Source organism: Nycticebus coucang, chromosome 9 (assembly GCF_027406575.1).
Source record: "Nycticebus coucang isolate mNycCou1 chromosome 9, mNycCou1.pri, whole genome shotgun sequence".
In the NCBI taxonomy this organism is placed as follows: domain Eukaryota; kingdom Metazoa; phylum Chordata; class Mammalia; order Primates; family Lorisidae; genus Nycticebus; species Nycticebus coucang.
In genome coordinates this window covers 87,154,716-87,167,224 of record NC_069788.1, presented here as the reverse complement: position 1 = coordinate 87,167,224, position 12,509 = coordinate 87,154,716, and the positions used below count along the sequence as shown (strand labels likewise).

Here is a 12,509-nt window from a genome sequence, read left to right as displayed (position 1 = left end):
AAGGAAAAGAAAATGTGAAAGAGATGGGGATGGGACGGAAGTTAAAGTGAGAAGGAGGATTGAAATTTTAAGTAAGGTGCCAAGGACAGCCCCCCTGAGAAGGTGACATTTGTGTGGCATCAGATAAGAGAGTGAACTACATGGATGTCTGAGAAAGAGAGTTCTAGGCAGAAGGGACCCAAATGCCCAGTAGATTCTAGGTATAAGTCCTTGTAGGTCGTCATGGGGGCTTTGGCCTTTACTTTGAGCAAGAGTGTGAGGTTTGGAGTAGAAGAGTGACATGAACCATCTTGTCTTAGGGGGAAACCTGTTGTGAGGATAGATTGCTGAGGGAGCAAGGAACCACCTGAGCAGGTGGCAGGATAGGAGGCTGCTGCTGTAATCCAAGCAAGGGACAGAGCAGCAGAGGTAGTAAAAAGCAGTTGATTTGGATAGAGTTAGGAGTCTTTTCAAGCCTTTGCTAAATCATCTCCTTTTCAGGAAGATCTACCCTGACCTTAGGCTATTTAAAATTGCGTCCTACCACCCATATCAAGAAATACAACATGACTTTCTCAGAATTACCCCATGTGTCTCCTATAGCCAATAAATCATCTTCCTCCTGGCCTCATGAACCACTTGCTTAACTTCCAACATCAAAGATTTGTTTTTAAAATTTATAGGAATGTAGTCATACGGTGAATAAAATAGATAAAAAAAAAATCTCTCCTTATGAAATTAACATCTGTTTCTGTTAGTGTCCTTTTCTTTCACATAAATTTGTGAATTCATCCCCATTTTTGCATGTTTAACAGTAGCTTGTTCATTTTTCATTTCTATGTAGTAGTCTACTGTATTTATATATCATTTATTTATCTTTTGTGTTGTTAGGTTGTTCTAAGTTTGGCAATTATAAATCACCAATTACACATATAGTCTACCTGCAATTGATTTTTGTGTATTATATGAGGAAGAGTTTAGGTTTCTTTCCCATTCCCATATTTATATCTAGTTGACCCAGCAGCCTTTCTTGAAAAGACCATTCTTTCTGTATAATGCCACATTTGTTACAAATCAAGCATGGATCTGTGGATCTGTTCTGGATTTTTTTTTTTTTCTTAATTGCTCTTTTTGTCTGTTCTTGGGAAACACTGTCTTAATTATTACAGCTTTATCGTAAGTCTTATCGTGGTAGCATCTGGAGGTTTAGGTCCTCTAGCACTATTTTTCTTTAAACTTGACTTTGCTACTTTGTTGTTTTTAGCCCCCTTACATTTCTGTTTAAGTTTAGAATCACCTTGTCACCTCACACTCCTGCCCCTAAGTTTGTTGGAGCTTCATTTGGGACTCGACTACTTTGGGGAGTATTGACATCTTTATGTTGTTGAGTCTTCCAGTCCACTAATGTTTTATTCTTTAACTATTTATTTATTTATTTATGTATTTATGTATTTATTTATTTATTGTAGAGACAGAGCCCTCGGTAGAGTACCAGGGTGTCGCACAGCTCACAGCAACCTCCAACTCCTAGGTTTAAGCGATTCTCTTGCCTCAGCCTCCCTAGTAGCTGGGAGTACGGGTGCCTGCCACAACACCTGGCTGTATTTTTGTTGTTCGGCCTGGGCCGGGTTTGAATCTGCCACCCTCGGTATATGGGGCTGACGCCCTACTCACTGAGCCACAGGCACTGCCCTCCACTAATGTTTTATATCCTTTATTATTTAGTCTTTCTTTCTCTCAACTGTGTTTTATAGTCTTCTGGAAAAATCTTGCCCTTCCTTCATTGTATTTTTGCTAAGTATTTGATGCCTTTTGATGCTATGTTAAGTGACATTTAAAAATTTTTATTTTCCATTTGCTTTTTACTAGTATATAGAAAAAAGATAGATTTTAATATATTTACCTTACATCTTGTGACCTTGCTGAATTTACCTAGTTAGTAAGGTTTTTTTTTTTTTAGAATCTATAGAATTTTCCACATGTACTATCATGTTGTTTGTGACAAAGACTGTTTTACATCTTTTGTTCCACTCTATGCCATCTATTTCTTTTCTTGCCTTAATTGTACCAGCTAAAAGCTTATGTGACTATTGCATTATGGAATGAAAGTGGTAAAAGTGGATATCTTAACTGTCAAGCTCTCTCAGAGGAAACATTTTCCATATTTTACCATTCATGATAATGTTTGATTTAGGTTTTTTGTAGATTGCCTTTGTCAGATGAAGGAAATGGAAGTTTGGGATTTTTGCCTCTTTTTTTCTTGATGTATTCCAAGTATCTAGGATAGTGTCTGGCACATAGGGGCTGCTAAATGAATGTTTGAATTAATGAAAGTGTATATTTTATGTGTACGTAGCACTGTAAGATCTCTTGATATATGAGATGTGGGGTATGAGGAAAAGAAAAGATTTTTAAGGGTGATTGAGATTTCGGCTTATATAGCTAGAAGGATTGAGTTCTCTGTAACTGACACAGGGAAAATCATAGGGAACAGGGTTTCAGAGTAGGTCAGGAGTTTGAATTTGGATTTGAGATGATGGTTACACATCCAAGAATCCATAGATGAGGTAGTTGAAGATACAAGTTCAGAGGTCAGGGGAAAAGTCTGTGTGTAAGTCATTAGTCCCCAAAATGAATTTTTAATGTAAAAAAGTGTTAATCTTAAGTAGTAGGATTTCTTTTTATGTCGTGGTTCTGCCTCAGTGTCCATTAAACCCTTTATCATTCAAAAGTCAATTTTTCTATTTTATGAGAAAACCACACCTTACTTCTTTCTTCAACTTGTTTTTGGCGTGTTTTGTTTCTTTTTATACAAAGAATGCACCTATCTGCTATAGAGGGAATGGTTTCTATGGAAAAAAAAAATCGAGTGTTTACTGTGTTGTACTTATGGTGATTTTACTTTCATAATCTTTTTTTCTAAGTCCTTTTGTAATTTTTATAGTTTTAAAACTATCACAGTTGTATTTATACATTAAAAATTTTTAAGTTATGTGTCTGTCTCTCACAATTACAAAAGTGCTTTTTACATTGTATCTCAAAATACATTTTTTATTTGACTTAGCTGACAGTTCCTGAGTTCAATATCATATTTTTCATTGAAGTGATTGGGACAAAAAACATATATCTTAACAAGATATTGTGTGTTTGCATTCTAAGTTTGCTACAACCATGAATTATTTTCTTAAAACTAAGAGATAAAAATATTGGATTTGTGATTAAAAGTTATAAAATGATTGTGTTATTCTTTCAGGTGAAATTGCCAAATACATGGAAACAGTGAAATTACTGGGCTATACTGACAAACCTCTTTATCAAAATTTACGAGATATTCTTTCACAAGGACTGAAAGCTATAGGAAGTAAAGATGATGGCAAACTGGACCTCACTGTTGTGGAGAATGGCGGTCTGAAAGCAAAAACAATAACAAAGGTGAATTTTTTAATTTAATTATCCTTTTGTGATTATAATTCTAACAAATACGGATTTTAAGAAAGTATAGCTTAGGAAGAAAATAATAAATTGCTTGGCAATTAAATATTTATTACCACTATGCAAAGGCATAATTTTTTTTACGATACAGGGTGATGCGTAGAGGGTTGTAGAAAAATAAATGTATATATTTTATGTCTGGTAACAAGCTATTAAATTTCTAAAATGATTCTAACTTGGGATGTTGATATCTGGTAGAGGGATTTTTGATAGGGCACAGAACTGATAATTTATGTATTCTTTTCTTCCAAGTGACTTGTCTCTCAGTTTTTCTTTACTTGTGATATGGTCCAAGTATTTATTATTTTAAAATTGGTATTTGAAAAATTACTGTTCGGAAATTTTCTTGTTTGTTGGCGTGTTTACCATTTGAACATTATTTTGCTTTTTGAAGAATTGTCGTTTTGTAAAGCTATATATCTGTATATAAAAGGATTGATTTTGGGGGAGAGGAATGCTAAACAATGAACTTCATGGTAGAAGTATTAAACAAGCCTGGAAAGAACTCCTGGTATCACTTTAAAATTTAGATTTTATAAATAGGCATTAACTTATGGATTTACTGTTGGTTATTTTTGATAATTAATACATTGATAAACTTGTTGATTTTCCTTATAGTTTGAAATTATTTAATAAAATGTGTTGGCTATTTCTATATGGAAAAGGAAAAACTGCTTTTAGAAGAAAAATATTTTTCATTTTTACTGTCATTAACTTTGTAAATTCCAGGACCTTTATTCCAAACTATGAGAAAAAGGGTTAAAACAAATTTTCTCTCCTTAAAATTAGAAGCAGCATATTAAAATGTTTTCATCTTTTTTAATTAATAAAAGAGATAAGAATTTCAAAATTGGATCAAGAATTTAACTCTTTTTGGCAAATATCTGGTTGTCCTTGTAATTTTATCATAGAATCTGGAATTGTATCATCTATTTATATGTTTTTCTTTCATGAGTTGTGTCTTGACTGTGTCTGCTCTGTTTTTGTGGTGAACAGGTGTGCTAAAAGGCATATCCAGGTTTGAAATGAAAAGTGTAGACTTGGAAGCCTGAGTGGGATATTTCAGGAAGGTTGTAAACTTATTGTTTGCATATTATGCATAAACATACAGCGTGCATACTTGTATTATTGCTGAAGACAGATTTTTCTGCATTATATTTATATAGCTAGCTTCTACAGGGCTTTCCTCTAAGATTTTGCTGATTGAGATATAAAGATCTCTGCTATAGTAATAACTTGTCCAGAGTAACTCCCCCTTCCTTTTGCAAATCCCTGTTGTTTGGACCTACAAGCTGGAAAAAATTTAGTTTCTGCAGGTTGGCTGACTTTACAGCTGAGTAGGTCAGTCTGCTGCAGAGCTAACATCTGTGACCTTAAAATTCTCTTGTGTCCTTGGGTAGTTCAGAAGGCTGGAAATTTCCTATTGAATCATCCCCTACATGTATAAAGCTTCATTTGAATTATTAGGAGGTTTACTTCATTAGTTTACTACTGCTTTTTGTATACTCATCGCTGACTCAGGACTATTCTTTGTATTAGAAAGAAATTACTAAAAGTTAACATGTTAGGTAAGATCACAAAGCTGTTTGATAGCCATGTAACTAAAGTGAGTTATTATTTTTGTTGACTTCTATTTATAAAGTGAAACAATTGGATCAGACCCAATTTTTAAAAAGCTTCTCTTGCTTTTTTTTAAGCTACAAAACATTTTTTTCAAATACATTGTAAATGCCCCTATCTAAAACAGATAACAGGAGAGCTATTGGGGAAGGAAAAGTTGGGGGCTCCCTACAAGGAAAAGTGTTCTCCTTTGAGAAACTAGTTGTCTCTTTTTTAAGTAAGGTCTATAATCCAAATACCTTTTTTTTTTGTTCTGGTTACTAGAAGGCTCAAAAGCATTAATTAGCTCGAATACACGTGTTAGCATATTTGCTTCCTTGTCTTTTCCTTTGTCATGATTTTTAAAAGTAAGCGTATTTTAAAAGTGCTTTGTATTTGTCAGACTCAATTTCTTTTGGAAAGAGGTAGTTTTAATCAATCATTGTGTATTTCTCTTTAGGTTCCTAAGAGATGTTCTTTATGGTAAAACCTATAGGAATTGATAAACAATGGAATAATGGAAGGTTTCTTTTTCTTTTTCTTTCTTTCTTTTTTTTTTTTTTGCAACTGTGCTTGACTGTGGTATAATGTATTCAGAAACTGGAGTAAAATATGAATTTACCCACTTGGAAATGTTTTCAGCTTAATAGTCAAAGAGTTATTTAAAGCAGAGAATTTTGGATAGCATAAGGCTAAAGAAGAAAGAGACCAAGTATAAATCTGCCTTTAAATATACAGTCAAAGATTTTTATTATTGATCAAAACTAAACAGTTTTATTTTTAGGATCTGGCAGTATAGTACAACAGTTACTGGATTCAGTGTGTACTCATAAATCAGCATTCAACAATTATGTATAAGGTGTAATTTCTGTTTCTGGTCTAGGCTAAGTCTCTGGGACCACAAAGATCAATGATGTGTAGTCCCATCCTTAGAGAATTCATCCCTGTTCCATCTGGGTTAGGAAAGCTTAATTTACTGGAGGGATCCCAGCAAGTTAAAAGGGCATTGATACCTCCATTAGCTATTTTCTAGTAGGATTTTGATTAAGTTGCCTGCCCAAGTTAACAAAAAGAGCTGTTGATTAGCAATCTCTAGTGAATCTCATCCCTGGAGAGTCATTGAATAGGTCTTGAGCATGGCCCTGTGGTTTATAGTTTGTAGTTTTTAATTTTCAGATAGTATGTATTGCTGCTCCCTATGAAATGTGTGTACCTTTTTCTCCTTTTACCCCGTTTAGCCTCCTAACTTTTCAATTTTTTTTTTGATTTATTTTATTTTATTTATTTTTTTGTTTTTAAATAATAGCTGTGTACATTTGTGCAATCAAGGGGTACAATGTGCTGGTTAATTAAGCATATGTTGAACTTCTCTTGTTAATTTTATTCTTAAGGTTCTCATACTTTTCTTTTTTTTTTTTTATTGTTGGGGATTCATTGAGGGTACAATAAGCCAGGTTACACAGATTGCAATTGTTAGGTAAAGTCCCTCTTGCAATCATGTCTTGCCCCCAAAAAGTGTGACACACACCAAGGCCCCACCCACCTCCCTCCTTCCCTCTTTGTTCCCCCCCATAACCATAATTGTCATTAATTGTCCTCATATCAAAATTGAGTACATAGGATACATGCTTCTCCATTCTTGTGATGCTTTACTAAGAATAATGTCTTCCACGTCCATCCAGGTTAATACGAAGGATGTAAAGTCTCCATTTTTTTTAATGGCTGAATAGTATTCCATGGTATACATATACCACAGCTTGTTAATCCAGTCCTGGGTTGGTGGGCATTTAGGCTGTTTCCACATTTTGGCGATTGTAAATTGAGCTGCAATACACAGTCTAGTACAAGTGTCCTTATGATAAAAGGATTTCTTTCCTTCTGGGTAGATGCCCAGTAATGGGATTGCAGGATCAAATGGGAGGTCTAGCTTGAGCGCTTTGAGGTTTCTCCATACTTCCTTCCAGAAAGGTTGTACTAGTTTGCAGTCCCACCAGCAGTGTAAAAGCGTTCCCTTCTCTCCACATCCACGCCAGCATCTGCAGTTTTGAGATTTTGTGATGTGGGCCATTCTCACTGGGGTTAGATGATATCTCAGGGTTGTTTTGATTTGCATTTCTCTAATATATAGAGATGATGAACATTTTTTCATGTGTTTGTTAGCCATTCGTCTGTCGTCTTTAGAGAAAGTTCTATTCGTGTCTCTTGCCCATTGATATAAGGGATTGTTGGCTTTTTTCATGTGGATTAATTTGAGTTCTCTATAGATCCTAGTTATCAAGCTTTTGTCTGATTGAAAATATGCAAATATCCTTTCCCATTGTGTAGGTTGTCTCTTTGCTTTGGTTATTGTCTCCTTAGCTGTACAGAAGCTTTTCAGTTTAATGAAGTCCCATTTGTTTATTTTTGTTGTTGTTGCAATTGCCATGGCAGTCTTCTTCATGAAGTCTTCCCCCAGGCCAATATCTTCCAGTGTTTTTCCTATGCTTTCTTGGAGGATTTTTATTGTTTCATGCCTTAAGTTTAAGTCCTTTATCCATCTTTAATCAATTTTTGTGAGTGGGGAAAGGTGTGGGTCCAGTTTCAGTCTTTTACATGTAGACATCCAGTTCTCCCAACACCATTTATTGAATAGGGAGTCTTTCCCCCAAGGTATGTTCTTGTTTGGTTTATCAAAGATTAGGTGGTTGTAAAATGTTAGTTTCATTTCTTGGTTTTCAATTCGATTCCAAGTGTCTGTGTCTCTGTTTTTGTGCCAGTACCATGCTGTCTTGAGCACTGTGGCTTTGTAGTACAGACTAAAATCTGGTATGCTGATGCCCCCAGCTTTATTTTTGTTACAGAGAACTGCCTTAGCTATATGGGGTTTTTTCCGGTTCCATACAAAACGCAGAATCATTTTTTCCAAATCTCAAAAGTACGATGTAGGTACTTTGATAGGAATGGCATTGAATAGGTAGATTGCTTTGGGAAGTATAGACATTTTAACAATGTTGATTCTTCCCATCCATGAGCATGGTATGTTCTTCCATTTGTTAATATCCTCTGCTATTTCCTTTCTGAGGATTTCATAGTTTTCTTTATAGAGGTCCTTCACCTCCTTCGTTAGGTATATTCCTAGGTATTTCATTTTCTTTGAGACTATGGTGAAGGGAGTTGTGTCCTTAATTAGCTTCTCATCTTGACTGTTATTAGTGTACACAACGGCTACTGACTTGTGGACATTGATTTTATATCCTGAAACATTACTGTATTTTTTGATGACTTCTAGGAGTCTTGTGGTTGAGTCTTTGTCGTTCTCTAAGAATAAGATCATGTCATCAGCAAAGAGGGAGAGTTTGACCTCCTCTGCTCCCATTTGGATTCCCTTTATTTCCTTGTCTTGCCTAATTGTATTGGCTAGAACTTCCAGCACTACGTTGAATAGTAAAGGTGACAGAGGACAACGTTGTCTGGTTCCAGTTCTAAGAGGAAAAGCTTTCAGTTTTACTCCATTCAGTAAAATATTGGCTGTGAGTTTGTCATAGATAGCTTCAATCAGTTTTAGAAATGTGCCACCTATGCCTGTACTCTTCAGTGTTCTAATTAGAAAAGGATGCTGGATTTTATCAAATGCTTTTTCTGCATCTATTGAGAGGATCATGTGATCTTTATTTTTGCCTCTGTTAATATGGTGGATAACGTTTATAGACTTGCGTATGTTAAACCAGCCTTGCATCCCTGGGATGAAGCCTACTTGATCATGATGAATGACTTTTTTGATGATAAGCTGTAATCTATTGGCTAGGATTTTGTTGAGAATTTTTGCGTCTATACTCATGAGTGAGACTGGTCTGAAATTCTCCTTTTTGTTTGGGTCTTTTCCTGGTTTTGGTATCAGGGTGATGTTTGCTTCATAGAATGTGTTGGGGAAGATTCCTTCTTCCTCAATTTTTTGGAATAATTTCTGCAGTACAGGAATAAGCTCTTCCTTGAAGGTTTGATAGAATTCTGGAGTGAAGCCATCTGGACCAGGACATTTTTTGGTTGGAAGCTTTTTTATTGTTTCTTTGATCTCAGTGTTTGAAATTGGTCTGTTCAGGAGCTCTATTTCTTCCTGGCTGAGTCTAGGGAGAGGGTGTGATTCCAAATATTGATCCATTTCTTACCCATTAGCAAATTTCTGGGCATAGAGTTTCTGGTAGTATTCAGAGATGATCTCTTGTATCTCTGTAGGATCAGTTGTTATTTCCCCTTTATCATTTCTGATTGAGGTTACTAGAGATTTTACTTTTCTATTCCTCGTTAGTCTGGCCAATGGTTTATCTATTTTATTTATTTTTTCAAAAAACCAACTCCTTGTTTCATTCATTTTCTGAATGATTCTTTTGTTTTCAATTTCATTGATCTCTGATTTGATTTTGGATATTTCTTTTCTTCTACTGAGTTTAGGCTTAGATTGTTCTTCTTTTTCCAATTCCATAAGATTTCTTGTGAGATTGTTGATGTGCTCTCTTTCTGTTTTTCGAATGTAGGCATCTAAAGCGATGAATTTTCCTCTCAAAACTGCTTTTGCAGTATCCCACAGGTTTTGGTAGCTTGTGTCTTCATTGTTGTTATGCTGAAGGAAGTTAATGATTTCCTGTTTTCTTTCTTCCTTCACCCATCTGTTATTCAACAGAAGATTGTTTAATTTCCATGCCTTTGGGTGGGGTCGAGCATTTTTGTTAGAGTTGAGTTCCACCCTTAGTGCCTTATGGTCTGAGAAGATACAAGGTAAAATTTCAATTCTTTTGATTCTGTTGATATTTATTTTGTGTCCCAGGATATGATCAATTTTGGAGAATGTTCCATGGGGTGATGAGAAGAATGTATATTCTTTATCTTTGGGGTGGAGTGTTCTATATGCGTCTATCAAGCACAGTTGTTCTAGGGTCTCATTTAAGTCTCTTATATCCTTGTTTAATTTCTGTTTAGAGGATCTGTCCAGCTCTGTAAGAGGAGTGTTAAGGTCCCCTGTTATTATGGTATTATCAGATATCATATTGCTCAAACGGAGTAAGGTCTGTTTCAAGAATCTGGGAGCATTTAAATTGGGTGCATAGATATTTAGAATTGAAATGTCTTCTTGTTGTATTTTTCCCTTGACCAATATAAAGTGACCATCTTTGTCTTTTTTGACTTTAGTTGCTTTAAATCCACATGTATCTGAAAATAAGATTGCAACTCCTCTTTTCTTCTGAATTCCATTTGCCTGAAAAATTGTCTTCCAACCCTTGACTCGGAGCTTGAATTTGTGTTTTGAAGCCAGGTGTGTTTCTTGCAGACAGCAAATGGATGGCTTGTGTTTTGTAATCCAGTCAACCAACCTATGTCTCTTCAGTGGGGAATTCAAACCATTAACATTTATTGAGATAATTGATAAGTGTGGTAGTATTCTATTCATCTTATTTTGTGAGAATCCATTGCTTATTTTTATCTTTTGCATCAGTGTGGAGGTTTCGTTCTGTCCTTTAATTTCTGAGTTCTTACTTTGCTGCTGATCCATTGTGGTGGTCAGTGTGCAGAACAGGTTGAAGTATTTCCTGTAGAGCGGGTCTTGTTGTGACAAGTTTCCTCAATGTTTGTATATCCGTAAATGATTTGATTTCTCCATCAATTTTTAAGCTTAGCTTAGCAGGGTACATAATTCTGGGCTGGAAATTGTTCTTTTTAAGTAGATTACAGGTAGATGACCATTGTCTTCTTGCTTGGAAAGTTTCATTAGAGAAGTCTGCAGTCACTCTGATGGATTTGCCCCTGTAGGTCAACTGACGCTTACTCCTGGCAGCTTGCAGAATCTTTTCTTTTGTCTTGACTTTGGACAGGTTCATCACAATGTGCCTTGGAAAAGCTCGGTTAGAGTTGAGGCGACCTAGGGTCCGATAGTCCTCTGAAAGCAGTGTGTCAGAATCTTTGGTGATATTTGGGAAATTTTCTTTTATAATATTCTCTAGTATGGCTTCCATTCCTCTGGGGCATTCTTCTTCCCCTTCTGGAATTCCTATAACTCGTATGTTGGAACGCTTCATAAAGTCCCATAATTCTGACAGTGAACGTTCTGCTTTCTCTCTCTTCTTTTCTGCCTCTTTTACTATCTGAGTTATCTCAAAAACTTTGTCTTCTACCTCTGAAATTCTTTCTTCTGCATGGTCTAACCTGTTGCTAATACTTTCCATTGCATCTTTAAGTTCCCTGATTGACTGTTTCATTCCCTTCAGCTCTGCTATATCCTTTTTATATTCTTCATATCGTTCATCTCTTATTTGATTCTGTTTTTGGATTTCCTTTTGGTTATTTTCCACTTTATTAGCAGTTTCCTTCATTGTTTCCATCATTTCTTTCATTGTTTTCAACATGTGTATTCTAAATTCCCTTTCTGTCATTCCTAACATTTCTGTATAGGTGGAATCCTCTGCAGTAGCTACCTCATGGTCCCTTGGCGGGGTTGTTCTGGACTGGTTCTTCATGTTGCCTGGAGTTTTCTGCTGATTCTTACTCATGGGTGATTTCTTTTATCTGTTTCCTTGCCCTAATTTTCCTTTCACTTCCTCTTGCTCTTTAAGTTCTCGTGCCTGTGGACTAAGGGTTACAGGACCAAAAGGGTGAGAAGGTTGAAGAGCAAAAAAGGGATGAAAGAAAGGAGGACTGAGTGATAAGGAAAAAAAAAAGAAAAATAGAGAAAGGAGAGGGGGTGGGTAAAAGGAATATTGACAAAAAGAAGAGAGGCACAGAAAGAGGGAGACAGAGCAATATAGGTGTACAGTAGGGTACTTTGATACAACCTTAAAAAAAACCACTTTCTGGGGGTGCCCAGTTGGGTGGTTCCCTTGAAGTCAGCAGCTCTTTGCTAACCTGATCAGACACAGTATCCCACCTGCACCAAGGAGAGAGGAAAGACAAAAATGCTATAAATCAAACCAAAACAAGGAAACAGAAAACTTTACGGGATAAAATTGGCTGGAAAAACCAAATAATAGCGGTAGAAACACTAACAAAAATGAAGTTCTAATTATTGAAATAGGCAGCAATGGGAAATTATAATAAAACTAGAAAAATTGAGAAAGAAAAAGGATCTGTATGAAAAGGTTGAACTTAAAAAACAAAACAACAATCCACAACATCAAAATAAACAAAAAAAACCAAACAAACCAAAAAAAAGAAAAAAAACACACACACAACCAAAAAGAAAGCAGTATGTATATGTTATTGAATATTGTCCTGGCAGCACGTGGTCTTCTGGGGTATGAGATGTTAATCACAGTTCTGATATGACTGGAGGCTGCTAGTTTCTCAAACCCCAGCAGGTAGACACCCTAAATCTCTCTTCAGCCCACTTAAAAGGCACTTTGAACTTGTTCACTTACTGAGCAGAAGCTTTCTCAGGGAAGTGCTTGTCGCTGGAATCACTGCTGAAGTGGCTA

General features: G+C 35.8%; 1 protein-coding gene across 6 annotated transcripts in view; it reads left to right on the top strand.

The window, feature by feature from the left end:
• VRK1 (VRK serine/threonine kinase 1) overlaps positions 1-12,509 on the top strand; it is a 119,267-nt gene that overhangs the window by 84,543 nt on the left and 22,215 nt on the right. For all 6 annotated transcript variants that reach the window (XM_053602865.1, XM_053602863.1, XM_053602867.1 and 3 more), the window contains one exon: positions 3,233-3,411. In XM_053602865.1, coding sequence (XP_053458840.1) covers positions 3,233-3,411 — 179 coding nt within the window. The remainder of the gene's footprint in view (positions 1-3,232; positions 3,412-12,509) is intronic.